This window comes from Aulonocara stuartgranti, assembly GCF_965226115.1.
Source record: "Aulonocara stuartgranti genome assembly, chromosome: 23".
NCBI classification, from domain to species: domain Eukaryota; kingdom Metazoa; phylum Chordata; class Actinopteri; order Cichliformes; family Cichlidae; genus Aulonocara; species Aulonocara stuartgranti.
The window spans coordinates 2793376-2810215 of NC_138958.1; the positions used below are offsets into that span (position 1 = coordinate 2793376).

Consider the following 16840-nt stretch of genomic DNA (forward strand, 5'->3'; position numbering starts at 1 on the left):
CAAGCACTGGTTTCTTCTTTGGGTGATAGAGCTTTGACCTACACTTGTCAATGGCATTTTAAACGTTTCTGGAGCTGTTCCTCAGCCCATACAGTCATTTCCATAACAGTATCATATTGCCCCTGGCCCCGGGCACACAGAGATTTTGCCAGATTCTCAGAATCTTTTGAAGACATTATGTACTGTAGATGATCAGATATTCAATTCTTCACAATTTTATATTGAGGAACATTATTCTAAACTCATCAAGAAAGAGTTTTCCATACAGGATCAGTTGGGGGTCCTTGTTAACAACAACAGCCTCCAGTGCTGCCTTGTAACGTCTGTAAAAAACAAAAGAAACAATCTCTTTCCTTTCTTGCTACTCTTCATGTTGCTAAAAGACAAACAGCAGCAGCAGCTACTTTTCATCTGTTTCTTTATTCTCATTATTCATATTTTTACCCAGTGCTTGATTTATAAAACAGGAGGTCTTGGAACACAGACAGGGAGCCTTTCCAATGAGTCAAGGCAGAGAAAAAGTGACAGAACACATAAATAATCTGCACTGCCTGGAGAGTATTAGAGCTGGCTGCCCTAACACTGCCTGCAATCATAATACTTTCCTACACTATTCCTAATTCATAATAAAAAGAACTCCTGCCAATGAAAAAGAAGCCTCAACTTTCTCATTGATTACAGAGTTAAAGAAAGTCTGAACATGAAAAAACACAAAAGACAAAGGCGTACTTGTTTAACATGCTGGAGGAGCGCACAAAGGTCGTTAGCTTAATGAGACTCAAGAGAATGTGTTCCAGATCTGAGTAAATACCAACAGGAGCTGAACTTGTTTGTTGCTTCAAGCTGTTTGTAGGAGTCTTTCCTCTGAGCTTATTTGATACCTGCAGCTTCACAAAACTACATACAGCAGCACCCATTTGTGAGTCCTCAGAGCCAGATAGTTGTGCTTGTTTATTTGTGTGGCACAGAGTGGAAACTTTATTAGTTATTTATGAGAATCTGACATGATCATTTCAAAAATAGAAAAGTAATTAAAAGAAGAGACTGTTAGCGAAACAGCAAAAACAGAAGCAAGTGACATGAGAAGGACGTAGGTTTAGTTAATTAGTATTTTAACTTCACTGCAACGACAGCAGATGTAAAATGAGACCATAAATCCTTTATCACAATATAAGTTATGTCCCTACAGATCTCTGTCGTGTATCCAAGGTCAGGGAAGAGGGACTATGACACAAAACTACAATGTGGATCTGGAAGGTGAGCCAGGAACTGGCAGCTGTAGGCTGTTGTTATTGTCAGATAATCCGCTTCTCTCTCAAGTGTTAAGTACTTGCATGATCAAATTTGTGCTGTATCTGAAAACGAGGTTAATGTGAGATATTTGGCCTTCATCCAACCTGTGTCCAAACTGCTGAGGATTTTCAACAGTTTTGCCAGTGACTCCATTTTGAGCACATTTTGCTACTTCTCCCACTTTGCACCAACTCTGCTGAATTAACAATTTCAAACTGAAGGACATTTGCTGGGCAGGGTTGCAGAGACTGAGTGACAAATGGGGCAAAGTAATGACGGAAGAGAGAAGACGAGTGAGAACAGAAAGTACGTTACCTGTGAGTCTTTGCTCTGGAGTGGTTTTCTGAGATGATGGGAGATGTGAAGAAGAAGTAACAGTACCACTGGCAAAAAGCCTGCATTATGGGTTATTTTCCCATTTTTGCCCCATCTGCTCACAGCTCCATCTGAACCCTGCTGAGTCAGCCTGACTATTAGAACAGCCCCATTAGATACACCCAACAAAAGAACGCGATTGTGCTCCCATGCCTGTGCTTATGCTGGTTCTGCTACTTGTCAACACTACAGTAGAAGGTGTAATGTCTCCTCAGATGATTGCATCAGGAGTTACCTTTTCAGATAATTAGTAACCACCATAAGACAGCAAAGAGAAAGGTTTCATTACCACTTCAAGATGATAAGACATTCTGTTTTCGCACTGAGAACAGACAACGGTAATTACAGACTCAGGAGATAAAATCCGTGTGAATGGAAAAGAAAAGTACCTTTTCTCCTTTTCATTCATCTTTTCTTGTGGTCATTGAAAGCTGTATTATGACACGCAGCTAGGGAGGCTGCTGGATCATCTCCGACCTGCATCTTCATTGTTCAGACTGCGCTTTCACCGGCAATTTATTTTATGAAAATATCATTTCATAAAAATTACCTACTCTTATCTAATTTGATAAGAGTAGGTATGTTTCTTTTATTACTAATTGATTGTTCTGGCAAAATATATCATTATTATTCCTGAATGGTCTTTAGCACGTTTATTTATTTATTTTTTTGCTTAATGGTTTGGCTTATTTTATTCAAAGGATGGAAATCAATAGCAAAGAAAAAGAACTTGGGACTATTGTGCTCTTATTAATACTTCAAGCTACTGATACAAATCAATAAAGGCTTTGATCCAGGAGCTATAACTTCTGTGTGGCTGAGGTAACAGAGATTATCAGGTCACTTCTAAGAAAAAATACAACTTTACTGTTCCTAATATATAAAATTATGAGAAAAATCTTGTTTTTAAGTAAAAACACCATCATTGTAACGGTTTTATTGTTTTCAGTCATTTAACACCCAAACCTCTTTTTCATTTCCAAATAATCATATGATTCATAAGTAATCATAATCATGTAAGTATCAGCAGTATGTGTGCAACTAGTTTCTTCTTCTTCTACTATTCCCCTGCAATAAATATTTCCTCTTAGAAACCTTTGCTCCTTGTTGTGAGCAAGTAAGTGTGGAGCATGTGGAGTATGAACGCAATTTGTCCTCCCTCATCAGATAAATCACAAAGGATCAAAAAGATTGAACTTTGCTCCTGGAGCAGACAAAACTGCACTTCAACATATTCCATCTGCTTTGTAGGCAGTGCTAGAATCATGTGCAGCGTGTATAAACAGCACTCCTAACAGATTTGTTGTATTTTGTCAGAAGTGAGAATCTCTAGAATCAGACTTAGTAGACAAAGGAAAACGTACAAATATGATAGAAGGACAGATGTGGATTGGGTAATGTGTGGAGTTGAACCACACTGAGTCAGGAGAAGAGTCAGTCTGTGAGAAAGACTGTGGGGAAGTGAGCTGTAGTTATGGAAGAGTATAAATTCTTAATTGCTGCTGACCTACCAGTCTCCAGACATGTCAGCTTTCAATAAGCCATAAAACAGCTGCAGTTTTAGCTTAAAGCATTATTTAAATGAGTAACTCTACAGATTTTACATATCAAAATAGGTTTAAGTTAGTTTTGCAAATGTAGTGGAAAAAATTATTTAAATTATTTTGTGACTTCAGGAGTACCTGAAAGAAATCTCATGCACTGGATCAAGTAATGCCTCGAACCTCTAAAACCCTTTTCTTATATCCGATTGAGGCTGATGGCTCAAAACTACACGTGGTGCTCGTCACCCAACACAAACAAATCTCCGGTCCAGCAGTCGCCAGTGGAATTATGATGAGCAGTAAGAAGAAAAATGAGGCCAGTGATGATAAGATGACATTTGCTTTTTTGGCTCTGAACACTGAATCGATTTCGATCAAACCCTTCATCGTCTCCACAGACTGCAGTGATGATTTGGTTTAGTACTTCTTTAAAATAATGTTAAGCACAGCATGTCCTTCACATGACTTTTAAAACTTCTGAGAAAAAAAACAACTAAAATGGGTTGTTTCTTCTGACAGAAATGCGCACTTAGAAGGTCGCTGGCCTTTCCTGATCTTTTTATGGGACTTTTGGTTTGCTCAGTTCACCAGCCTTTAGTTTGTTCGCATTTCTTAAGGTCATGGCTTCTTTCTTTAGCAGACCTCCGTGGAAAACGAGACGCCTGATGGCAGATGAACAAAAATGACTTAATGTCCGGCTGCACTTTACCATGTGGAGAAAAAAAGGCGGGGTTGACTAATAATCTGGAGTGCAACAAATAAAAGGACACTGCCCTGAAGAGCCAAACGCCTGGGCACGTCCACCAGAGAAGACTGATGTGGTCTTAGGGCGCTTGGGTTCAACTTTATGAAGACATTTGTTATCGAATATTCAATTCAGGAGACGCGACCGACACTGCTGATAACTGCGTAAATAGTGCGGGCGACTAAATACATAGAACAATACAGAAAAGAGAGGAAAACTTTTCGATATATTTGCTCACACTTGGAGACGCTTTTCGTTCCATGGATAATTACAATCATTAATAACAATAATTAAATCATGTTAGCTTGGCAGCATTTTATCAGTCGGTGCAATCCCCAACCAGAGTGTTAACGCACATACAAGAGGACGAAAGCAGATTCTTTCTTGGTGTGCAGCCTCTTGAGTTGCGTCTGAGCTCAGAGCTCGCCTATGCGCCCTCATCGAGACTTGGCACCTGCTGTACGCAGACGGAACAAGGACTGGAACAACATTAACTGCCGTCTCTTCTGTTTTTAAAGACAGAGAACGAGGGGGCTTTTAACTTATGGAGAGCTATCCCAGCGAAGCCCAAACCTGAGGTAAGGAATTATTTATTGAAATCAACCAAACCGAGGAATCTTCAATAGTCAGAAAAAGGTCATGAATTTGAGGAAAGAAGCGTTCACTGCACTCTGATGTGGTCTGATTGTTCCTATTGGAAAGAGAAATGGATGAGTGGGAATTACTACAAAAGCAATCGCAATAGGAGTTTAAAGTGTATATAAGCTTTATTCTTGAAAATATTAATAATGTTAAACTTGTGTCTTACTTGCTTCCAAGTCAATTTTATCAGTAGATTTCATCCAAACCATTGTTTTGGTCTAATTGAATCACACAGATATTTTCCATTTACCTTCTCTTTCAGACTTATTCCAGCCATGTCAGCTAATGGGAGTTCAGAGTCCAGCTGCAGGTCAGAGGTTAGACCCACCAATAACACCTGTTTCCAGAAGGAACTGTCTATCACTGCATCAGTAATCTCTATGACTGTTGGCATCTTCTCCAACAGCCTTGCTCTGTTCATTCTGCTGAAATCCTACAGCAGCATCCGCACCAAGTCCAGGGCATCCTTCCTGCTGTTTGCCAGCAGCCTGGTGATCACAGATCTGCTGGGTCACCTCATTAATGGATCCCTGGTGCTTTTTGTGTACAGTGCTGAAAAGAAATGGGAGAATTTTGATCCTTATCAAATCATATGCACCATCTTTGGGGCATGTATGGTGTTCTTTGGCTTGAGCCCCTTGTTCCTGGGAAGTGCTATGGCTGTGGAGCGCTGCATTGGAGTCACTAAGCCTATCTTCCACTCCACAGTGTTGGCCTCACACCACATGAAAAGGCTCCTTGGGGTCACCTGGCTGCTTGCTGCACTGGTGGCTGCGCTGCCTGTAATGCTGTCGAAGCCCTACAAGGTTCAAAGGTCCAGGAGCTGGTGCTTTTTCCTTATCGAGCAAACCAAAGACTGGCTGGATGTGCTCCTGCCGCTGCTATTTTCATTGCTGGGGCTGCTGGCACTGCTGATCTCCATTGCCTGCAACACGCTAACAGGCTGTGTTCTAATACAGGCCAAACTGCGCCACAAGCATCACTGCAGAAGCATGCCTTATCACATAGAGATGATCTGCCAGCTCCTGGCTATCATGCTGGTGTCCTGCATATGCTGGGGCCCATTACTGGTAAGACCTCCTCAGCACACCTTTAACAGACAGTTAAAAATTACAGGGAAAAACGAAAAATTACAGAGCGTAGAGTGACACTGAGGAAGCTAAGCTGGATTTGTTCCCTGCTACCTAAAGCCTTTCCATATATCTTTGTTAAAGCAGTGTTATGTTGCATTTCTGATCATTAAACTACTGCTGTTGGTCAGTGTGTCCATGATGCATTTTGAAGATGAGTAAGTACATCGACATCACAGCAATAATGGGAGTTTGTTTTTTTAAATACTAGAATTGTTAGCAAACTTAACAGCTGCTTACTGGAGGTCAGAACAAGAAACCACATCACACTCCCACAACAATAGAAGCCTAACTGAGCATAGCTAAAATATTAATGACAGCAATACTAAATGAATGAGATTAAATTAAATTGAGATTAAATATTACCAGTCATCTGATTCTTTGCAGTATTAGTATTTATTTAATTAAAAATTCCCAAATAAAACAATAAATTAAATTACATTAAAGTCAATGTAACCAAGTAAGATTAAAAGGTTCATGTCAATTAGATTAAACACACAAATTTAAGTAATGTTTGCATTTTCACAGTAGTTTAATAACAGTGTTATCATAGTCAACTAAAACTAAATGCTAAAACCAAAACCAGGTGTGAGCAAACATTTTAGTGAGTTAAATTAAAAATAAAAACCAGATCGTTGAAACTCCCATAAACTGAAAAAAGAATACAAATATTTCAGCTTCCTTGATGAGACTTTGATAGATTTGTTTACTGACACTCTGCATGTCTGCAAGACTGTGAGTCAGCGGCGTTCAAAAGGTGTTTTTATTTTAGCACCTACATTGATTTCCATAAATGTTGCTTCTGACATATGGCCTCCATACACTCATAACAATAAAAAAATAAAAGTAACACTGAAACAAATGAAAACTAAACTAAAACTGAACATTTAAACTGAAATTTAAATTAAAAAACACTGAATTAAAAACAAAAAGTCAAAAAACAAAAGTGCAATAAATGTGATAAGATGAAACCATTTGGAAGAAAATCGATTGCAGAAGCATGAGCATGAAGACAGAGAGAAGAGTCATCATAATGCAGACTCCCAGATAAAGGCGAGCGGTGATGGAGCCGAGTGTGATTGGTGACGGGGTTTTCCATCGAGAGGCCTTTAAAAATGACAATGATATGGAAATGAGAAGGAGGAAAATGAAACAGAGGTGATGAAAAAATAAGCAGAAATAATAGCTGTTATCGCCAAAAGGAACGGAGACAGAATGTGAGAAAACAGATCCTACTATACCCGAGCATGTCTGTGGTGCCCTAAGAAAGCTCTGTTTGTCTGTCTTTGCATTTTAAAGGGTTTGATACAAACAGGTTTTTCTCCACTTCCATCACTGTTCTTTTCTATCCTTGTCATCATCATGTAAAAGATGTCTGATGTTTAATTGTTGTACACTGGTGGAAATCAGCAAATGTATTAATTAAGGACTTGTGATGCCAAGCAATAGATGCCTGACAAGCTGAAAAATATGGCAGCTGCTTTGAAGACTCTTCCAAATAATCGTGGTTTTGAATTATTATTCAAATTAAGCAATTTTAATATAAAAAAAAAAAAGAAAGTAAATGCTTTGAATTAGAGATCTCTTAATAACAACAAAGATGCAAAATTGCACACACTAATCTTACCTCGTTTTTCCTGTAACTTCCCAGCCAGTCTATCACAACCAGTCTAACACAACCAGTCTATCACAACCAGTCTAACACAACCAGTCTAAAATTGTTTTCTATTAAAGTATTTGATAAATATTTAGAATAACTGTTTTTCTACCACTCCAATAGATCCATGTCACCATTCTGAGTACCAGAGCCACGGATGAGTCTCCGTCTTTTAGTCTGCTGACTATACGCATGGCTACGTGGAACCAGATCCTGGACCCGTGGGTCTACATCCTGCTGAGGAAGGCTGTTCTCAGGAAAATCTTCGTGTTGCTTCACGGCTGTTGTGGCTCGAAATTTTACACCCTCCATCGGTGGCAGCGCAGTATGCTCCACAGCTCAGCGGAGACCAGCAGCTCCAGTGGGTCATCTGATTGCCGCTGCCTCGGTAAAACACCTGTGCATGATGTTGTCATCAAATCCATCACCTGAACCCTGTCCTGAGTCTTTTATCTGAGAACGCCAAGGTGCTGAAAAACAAAAGGAAAGAAAATCATTTGGAATACTAGAAGGACATTTCTAAAGAACACTTATCCTAAGGTCAATTTTAAAGTGACCCAGGTCCAAAACAAAATTCCTTTGATTCTTCCTTTGCATGCGCTCTTCCTCTTTGCAAAGTTTCATCCCATTTCAGCTCCTGCAGATGAATAAGACGCACTGAGACACTAGAAGACTATCAAAAATGCACTTACACAAACCACAAATGTTTTCTTGTAACATTTGCAAAATGATCACCATGAATTGTCACTATTACTGTATATTGTGGTATTGACTTTTTGTTCTAAACTTTTAGCCCCGCCTTCTGCATCAGGGGCACTAGACAAGTTCTATCAAAAACTGTCACAGTGTTAGAGACGAACTAACAGTCACTGTTAAGTCGTAGACATTGTTTTATTCATTCCTGGCTTTGTTCCACGTGCAGCTCCAGCCTGTGTCTTTGCACTACTATTTATTGATTGTGACTGAGTCTTCTTTGACCTTACATGTTAACTTTTTATTATAAGGATTCCAGTATAATGTGTTAATCATTTGGTTTGCACAGATGTGCAAGAGACAATAAGCGTGCAAAAAAACAAATGATCATCCTCCACCACCATGCTGACATCAGTATGATGTCTTTGTGCTAATATTGTGCTGTACTTAGTTTTCATCAAACATGGCTGTGCATTGATGCCAAACATCTCTACTTTGGTGCTGTCTGTCCAAAGCACATTATTCAAGAGGTCTTGTGGTTTGTTCAAATGCGACTTTGCAAACTTAAGCCATGTTGCTTTCATGCTTTTAAAGAGAAGAGGCAACCCTGGCATTTAGCAGGACCAGAAGCAGCAAGGGTATACCGGTACTTAGGACTGTTTTACCTGAAGCAAATATTTTGTGCTGAAAGTCTAGTTGATGTTTAAAACAAGCTTCTCCCAACAATTTCACCACAACAGTAAACTTTTGCTCATTGAGTGTTTTGAATGTCATCAAGTGTTTTCTTTTTTTATAGTGTGTGAGCTGTTAACGTGATGGTGTATACTGTACCAGCCTTTAAACAATTTAAGCCTGCATTATGTTATAACATGGACCAATTGAAAACATGATTTTTGCCTGTATCAGTACGTTTGATGTTTTAAATGGTTCGGGTGAGTGTTGTGCTTTTCTTTCAAAGTGTTGTAAAGAATGATCAGAGTAAGAAGTTTCTGATTGAAGTATGTAACGCTGCATTCAAGTGTGATCATGATCAGAACGAAAGCAGATGTTTTGAGAGGATCGTCTTTCAGCAGTAAGTAGTCTGCTGGTAGGTGCGTTATTACTTTGTAAATGTGATTTTTTCGCACCGGTGCTTCTGCATCATGACACTTTTTTTTTTACAAAACAACACAAAACTTTCCAATGTGTTTGTGCTGTACTGTGTAATAAAACGGAAAATGGAAAAACAAACCATAAACATTAAAGAGAAAATGGTGGAAATGGTTTTTTTTAATGCGTTGTAGTCAAGATAATGTGAGTTCACAGCGAGGTTTTCTCCACCTAAAACATCTTTCGAGGACAGAGTGCGTCTTGTTTTAGCCCCAAGGAGTCTGAAATATGAGACTAGAATAGGCAAGAAATCGGTGATTTCTTATTATAAATTATTATGTATTTTGAAAAAGAATGGATTTTGCTGCTTTTGTGAGTGTCATTTTAAAACGACATGTTATTATTTAGTTAGTTATTACATCCCATCTGTTGACAAAACAGAAATATGAGATACAATCTTTACTTTGAGTGTCCTGAACTGTAGTCTTATAACATTGCTTTAAGCACTGTAGACATCTACTTACATTCCACTCCAAGCTCCACTCTGTCACTTCATGCAGAACTTTATAAATGGGCACACATTGTTTGATTAACAATCGTTTTCAAAAGCAGAACTGGAAATGGACTAACATCACACATTCACACAGCGCTTATTCTCTACATTTGGGTTTGAATTAACATTAACATGCATGTTTGCATGTTTTAGGACAGTGGATGGAAGACGGGGTACTTGGAGGAAACCCATGAGTGAGAACATGAAAACTCCAGACAGAAAGGCCCTGGTTGGGGTTTAAACCAGGAACCACAACAGCACCCACCTCAACATGTTTAAGTCTCTCACTAAGCCTGTGGTTCAAGACGAGCTCAGTTAGTCAGAACAGCAGAACAGCAGATGAAAACAGGGGATACATGAATAAATAAGCCTGCTACAGAAGGCCATAAAAACAGACGTTTGCTTCCATCCATGCTTAACGTAGCACTGTTCACTGGGAAAAATGCATTTGCAATGACAAACCTGCAACTGTGCAGTTTGTGACTGAGTGAGTTTTTAAAAGTTAGATTTATCAGGCATCAGTGAAAAGTCCCACACACATACTAGCGGCCACACGTTGTTCCCACACTCGTCATGCAATTTTTGTTTGTTCTGTAATATTGACTATAAGGGGACATGTACACGGGTAATAACCAGAGTGGCTTCAGTTTCCCACACTGTGGTCCAGTCCGCTGACAGTGTCGCTTTACAGTTATTAGTGTAGTTTTAAACAGCATCCCATAGGTGGCAGCACGACACCAAATCCCTCCCGCTGGTCGGAGACGAAGAAGGGGTGGGACGGTGGGGGGGGAGATCAGCCATATGATGTGTGACGTCATCTCTTCCTCATCACCTCCATCTTTCGGTGCCGCATGCCTCTGTGCTTAATGGAGCAGGCTCGTTCCCGTAGATGCTGGCTTTTGTGAGAGGGGTGCGGTTTTTGCGGCCCGTGCGGTTGTTGGTTTGCGGACGGAGCGCAACTGCCGGCGCGAGCGGAGCAGCGATACGGTGTGTGTTCACTGTGGGCCGAGTGTTGTGTTTTCATCTCAGCAGCTGTCTGAGACGCGCGCGCGCGCACACACACGCGCGTCTGCTGTCAAGTTAGTGTCAGCTCTGGAGCTACAGATACAGTTGTATCTGCTACATCTAGCTTTCCTGTCTCTTTAACATCTCTATTCTCTCGCCTTGTTTTTATGATAATGATAATAATAGTAATAATAATGATATTTTTCCGTATTTTTGTAACATTGCTCATATTGTTGCTCCAGCTAATTTTGCAGCAGCATTCAAATACTCCCGTTGTTTTAAAAATAAATGTATTTTGTCTTTATTTTTTTCCTCCTATAGTTGAGAACATGAATCAGGAAAAACTGGCAAAACTTCAAGCCCAGGTGCGGATAGGAGGAAAGGTACGTTGCAAAAATGAAGGGATTTTGATTGCTGAGCTGGTACAGCATCACCTAGGACACATTAAGCAGGGTGGTTATTGTAGTTCTCCAGTTCGTGGTTATAATTACCAGTTACTGCTCTTTTTTAAAGTCTTTTTTAATTGTGTTGCCTGCAGAAAATAAGCACTGATTGGACAATCAAATTGGTTGATTAAAAACAAAAGAAAAAAAAGGAAAAAATGAATCAAGTATTCATTAAAGTGCCCATTAAGTGGTGTATTAAAGTTCTGATATACGATAATTTTAATAATTTATGTATTTTATTACAGTTTTTCCTAATTTTACACAATAAAATGCTTGATCATATCAACCCTTTTAAAAAAGTTGCCTCATTCTCCTCACATGCAAAGTTTTTAATAGTCTGGCCCGTCATCTTTTAAAGACGCAGGACTGCAGGCTTACTTGTGGTTCCTGGAGTTTCTGAAAGTAGAATAGGAGGCAGATCTCCTTCCAGCTCCCAGTTTGGATTCATAGACAGACTCTCTCTGCCTTTAAGGTTAGACTCAAAACTTTCCTTTTTGATACAACTTAGTTAGGGATGACTCAGGGGACAGTAAACCATCCTTTAGTAATGCTGCTATAGGTCAGACTGCTGCAGAACTGCATGTGATGCACTGAGTGCTTCATCTCTTTGTGTTTATACACTGCTGCAACATGTCATTATATTTTTATCTCCTCTCCCTCAGTCTGGTTTCTGTCTGGTCTCCCTGTGCTCTCCTTTTCTGTTCTCTTCTCTTTCCTCTCACCCTCCCTATTGCTTGTGGCAGATGGCTGGCCCTCTCTGAGGCTGGACCTGCTGGAGGTTTCTTCCTAATTAAAGGGAGGTTTTCCTTCTCACTGTCATAAGTGCTCGCTCAAAGGGAGTCACTTGATTGTTGGGGTTTTCTCCAGTTCTGCCTCTAGACACAGAATAAAGTATCTATCTATCTATCTATCTATCTATCTATCTATCTATCTATCTATCTATCTATCTATCTATCTATCTATCTATCTATCTATCTATCTATCTATCTATCTATCTATCTATATATATGTGTATATATATGTATATGTGTATATATATGTATATGTGTATATATATGTATATATATGTATATGTGTATATATGTATATATGTATATATATGTATGTATATATATGTATATATGTATGTATATATGTATATGTGTATATATGTATATATATATATATATGTATATGTATATATATATGTATATATATATGTATATATATACATATATATATACATATATATGTATATATATACATATATATATATATATATATGTATATATATATATATATATATATATATATATATATATGTGTATATACATATATATATGTGTATATATATGTATATGTGTATATATATGTATATATGTATATATATGTATATGTGTATATATGTATATATGTATATATATGTATGTATATATGTGTATATATGTATATATATATATATGTATATGTATATATATATGTATATATATATATATATGTGTATATATATGTGTATATGTGTATATATGTATATATATATATATATATATATATATATATATATATATATATATATAGATAGATAGATAGATAGATAGATAGATATATGTATATGAACCTGAACTGATCAATAAAATTGAAATTATCTTCTGATAAAACTCTTTCATGGCATGCATTTTTCATTTGTCTTTACTATTTGGGCTGATTGGGACCCGATAAATCATAACAAGAGTTGAATCAAGATGCTTTATATTGTACAGACCTTACAGTAATAGACAGGAAACAGAGAAAACCATGATATGAGGGCACATGTTAGGGAAGTCCATCAGCCTTTCACGGCTTATGTGTGCTATCGTTGTCACCAAGTTCTCAAGTTTGTGAACTTGAGTACCAAGCAACGTAGGATATAAATTGATACCATGTGTACCTACTAAAAAACTTGGACGAGTTTGAATATCGGTGACGTCGACCTCAAGGTTAAGTTTGTATGTCGGACTTTAAAATGTATTTATTGACAGGTGTCTCTACTAGGAGGCTGAGGGGTACTGCTGGCACTACTGGTATTTTTTGTGTCTGAAAGAAAAAAATATCAGCTGATATAATCGAATATTAGATTTTTAAATGACCACTAGTATCACTCTTATATCGATTAGGCTTTACTTTTAATCCTCGAATGATTAATTCATAATAATTCAGAAAATTCTGTCAATCGCCAAATAGATGAATCCATTATTTGTTTTGTATCTAACGGCATGATTTGGATTCAGTATGTGATTTATTCTCTAACCCATTATTTCTTCTAATCTTTAACCATTTATATTACAGTGAATGGCCCCCCTATGCCCTTATTAGGGGTGTGAATTGAAAACCAGTTTCAAAGTTGTCTGCTGTTATTGGTGTTGACATGTTTTGTTTTGAGATGATAAAACATTTGAGTTGATGCTGTATATACCTTCTTAATCCCCCCTCCCCCTCCCCCCCCCCCCACACACATGCAAACTGCGAAAAAAGATCAGCCCATGCACTTCCTCATGATTGAAGCTAAAGTCTTTTTTATAACTGATTAACTCACAATGGTATTTTTATGCAACAGGCTCTGATCTCTCTAGTTGCACAGTAGTTTACTTTTGGCTTCAGGGTGACTGGCTAGGCAGGGAAGAAAGCTGAAGACATCATTTCACTCTGTAAAAGGTTAAATGATGACTAAAACTATTAGTGAAAGTGTAAGTGGTAAGCAATCAGAACCGGACAGAGGATTTAAACACAATATTTTGTAACTAGCCAAACGTTTTCTGTCGCTGTATTTTCCTCCTTTCTTCTGTTTCTAAGTCACAGCCTATGACTTAGAAAAGTGTTGATCTGATTGTATGTTTTATGTTCTCAGGGCACTGCACGCAGGAAGAAGAAGGTGGTTCACAGAACTGCAACAGCTGATGACAAAAAGCTTCAGAGTTCACTGAAGAAGTTTGCTGTCAACAATATTGCTGGCATTGAGGAGGTAAACTGACGTAGGTGAATGTGCGGTCGTGTAGAGCAGACCACTGTTTAGTTTTTCAAAGGTATCAATAACGTGCATGGACTTGGGTGACTTGAGAGAACTTGGGTGATCTTTTCTCCTCAGGTGAACATGATCAAGGATGACGGGACTGTGATTCACTTTAACAACCCCAAAGTTCAGGCCTCTCTATCCGCCAACACCTTTGCGATCACCGGCCACGCTGAGACCAAACAGATGACAGAGATGCTGCCCGCCATCCTCAGTCAGCTTGGAGCAGACAGCCTCAGCAGCCTGCGCAAGCTCGCAGAACAGTTCCCTCGGCAAGGTGGGTCGCCCCTCAGGGCTTTGATTTTTATTTCATTGATTTTATGTTCATTTTTGGTATCAGCTTAACTTGTTTGTACCAAAAAGGATAAAAGAGGTAGGAGACACAAAGTTTACCTGTTAAGTAAACGCCTAAACTTTTTCCTTTTAGTTGGGATTCATTTTCACTCGCTTCCTTTTTGGGAGGATAATTTGTAGTTGACACCACAGGTTGATTATACTTTGATTCATGGGAAAGAAATTCTTGCAGCAGCTCATGTGCAAAATATTCGTATCCTCTTTCCAAAGCATTTACAGCTTCTGGTTTTCTTGGGTAAGGCTCTACAATCTTTGTCCACCTGGAAATGTGCAGTTTATCCAGTTCTTCCTGGTTCCTGGTCCTGATTCTAGGAACGGTTCAGGTGGTCAAGTGCTTCTTGGAACACTTAAAGCCACATTAACATCACAGAGGTCGATTGAGAGCCGTGCGACCTTGTGGTGGCTTCTTCGTCTTTTTTTTGTCTTAACATTCAGTGTATATGCAGGTTTCTGACTTTCTATGCTGCTGTATGACCCGTCAGATCAGTTTGCTCCATTTGAACCCCGGTCAAGTTCTAGCCAAAGAAGAGTTACAACACAGTTAAATATGCAAAATCCACTTTATACTTAATATTTACTTTTCAAGGTGAAGCAAATCTTTTAAAGATGAGTTTTTCCAGATGAGCCAAGATGGTATAAACATATACTGGCCACTTTATTAGGTCTTTAACAAACATATCTAAGCAGCCAATCACTTGAGAGCAAGTCAGTGCATTTAGGCACAGAACCAAGCATCAGAGTGGAGAAGAAAGGTAAAAGTGATTTTGAACATGGCATGGTTTTTGGTGCCATGCCATGAAAACGTTCGTCTGAGTATTTCAGAGGCTGCCGATCTACTGGGATTTTCCCGCACAAGAAGGTAATCTCTAAGGGTTTACAGAGAGTGGTCTGAAAAAGAGAATATATCCAGTGAGTGGTAGTTCTCGGGATGAAAATGCCCTGTTAATGCCAGAGATCAGAGGAGACTAGCCAGACTGCTTCAAGCCAATAGAAAGGCAACAGTTTTGCAAAAAAAATCATCTCTGAACCAGCAACCTGTCAGCTAACAGCAGGAAGCTGAGACTGCGATTCAAACAAGCTAAGGCAATAAACGACTGGAAGAAATGTTGCCTGGTCTAATAAGTCTCAATTTCAAGTGATATGAGCCAATACTGGCATATCATAGAGATCAATACCAGCATATATGATAGAAAACTCAGCTCAAAAAAACCTCTCACCTCTGTTTGCCAAATACAGAGACAAGCGGTGTCTCCACATGCCACCAGTGCAGCTTCAGTGCTCCTTTCATTGATTCTTCAAGTCTCTGGGCCTCATTGTTCTGAAACTATTCCCTTATTGTGGAGAATGCTAACATGGTGATGCCAAAGGCCACTGCCGATGATCCATCGCTCATGGTTTGTGAATGGAGTACTGTCATACTGGAAGAGAACACTCGTATACAGATATGCTTCATCATAGGTTAAAAGTCATTATTTGAGGCAACTTTCTATCACTTTCCAGCTAAAATGTGTTTTTTGTGCATTTCGTCTTAGCTCTTGAAAGCAAGGCTCCAAAGCCAGAGGACATTGAGGAAGAGGATGATGATGTGCCAGGTATGCAGTGTCACATGAATAAAAAGAAGAATGATCAGAATGAAAACTTAGAGACAGCTACACTCTGTTAAATTTTCATCGTAGTATAGAAGATTGCTCTTTTTACTCAATTTAAGTCAATTTGCTCTTTTGAATATTTTTCTGCAGCCCTGAAAAGTTACTACAGTTGAACTCATGTATGTGACTTTAGATTGTTCCTCTAGTTTAACTATTTAATGCTGTGCTTTTGCTGTTCTGTAGATCTCGTGGAGAACTTTGATGAAGCATCAAAGAACGAGGCAAACTGACAGAAAAATTCACTGGACTGAAGTGGAGCCTCCGTCTGTCTTTTTGAGTGTAGTGATCCGGGCATATCAGACAGTATCTCCAAATATATCCCACAGTTCCAATGACCTACAGATGTCTGAGTCACACACTAGCACTACTAGGTTGTGTATTTAAAAAAGAGAGAGAGAGAGAGAGAAAAAGAATAAGAACCCAACGCTCATCTGGTAAACGGTGAATCTCTTCCACACTGTCAGTCATTATCAGATTACTGTGGTCTTTAAAGCCAGTCTTAAGAGATTTTTTTTGTGTGTTTTGTTTATGAAACAAAAAAGACGTTTAACATTTTTTTAAAATGATGCTGTGATCATTGACTGAATGTTCTGAATGTTTTTATCAATAAATCAAAGAATTGTGTGCAGATTCATGTGAA

At 38.6% G+C, this 16840-nt stretch overlaps 2 protein-coding genes across 2 annotated transcripts; both read left to right on the forward strand.

The window, feature by feature from the left end:
• The first annotated feature begins 3994 nt into the window (after positions 1 to 3994).
• On the forward strand, positions 3995 to 8034 carry ptgfr (prostaglandin F receptor (FP)). Its single transcript, XM_082523028.1, has 3 exons — positions 3995 to 4535; positions 4862 to 5669; positions 7510 to 8034. The coding sequence occupies exons 2-3, from the start codon at positions 4875 to 4877 to the stop codon at positions 7816 to 7818; spliced, it is 1104 nt and encodes a 367-aa protein (XP_082379154.1). The 5' UTR covers positions 3995 to 4535; positions 4862 to 4874; the 3' UTR covers positions 7819 to 8034.
• Positions 8035 to 10518: 2484 nt separating this feature from the next.
• Positions 10519 to 16833, forward strand: btf3l4 (basic transcription factor 3-like 4). The gene is made up of 6 exons (XM_082525329.1): positions 10519 to 10708; positions 11048 to 11109; positions 14036 to 14149; positions 14273 to 14474; positions 16084 to 16143; positions 16384 to 16833. Exons 2-6 carry the CDS (start codon positions 11056 to 11058, stop codon positions 16428 to 16430), a joined length of 477 nt encoding a protein of 158 aa, XP_082381455.1. The 5' UTR covers positions 10519 to 10708; positions 11048 to 11055; the 3' UTR covers positions 16431 to 16833.
• The last annotated feature ends 7 nt before the right edge of the window (positions 16834 to 16840 follow it).

Coding starts and splice junctions, on each gene's coding strand:
- ptgfr (XM_082523028.1), top strand. CDS start 4,875: ATGTCAGCTAATGGGAGTTCAGAGTCCAGCTGCAGGTCAGAGGTTAGA. Junction 5,670..7,509: donor TATGCTGGGGCCCATTACTG/GTAAGACCTCCT, acceptor CCACTCCAATAG/ATCCATGTCACCATTCTGAG.
- btf3l4 (XM_082525329.1), top strand. CDS start 11,056: ATGAATCAGGAAAAACTGGCAAAACTTCAAGCCCAGGTGCGGATAGGA. Junction 14,150..14,272: donor ATATTGCTGGCATTGAGGAG/GTAAACTGACGT, acceptor TTTTCTCCTCAG/GTGAACATGATCAAGGATGA. Junction 14,475..16,083: donor AGAACAGTTCCCTCGGCAAG/GTGGGTCGCCCC, acceptor ATTTCGTCTTAG/CTCTTGAAAGCAAGGCTCCA.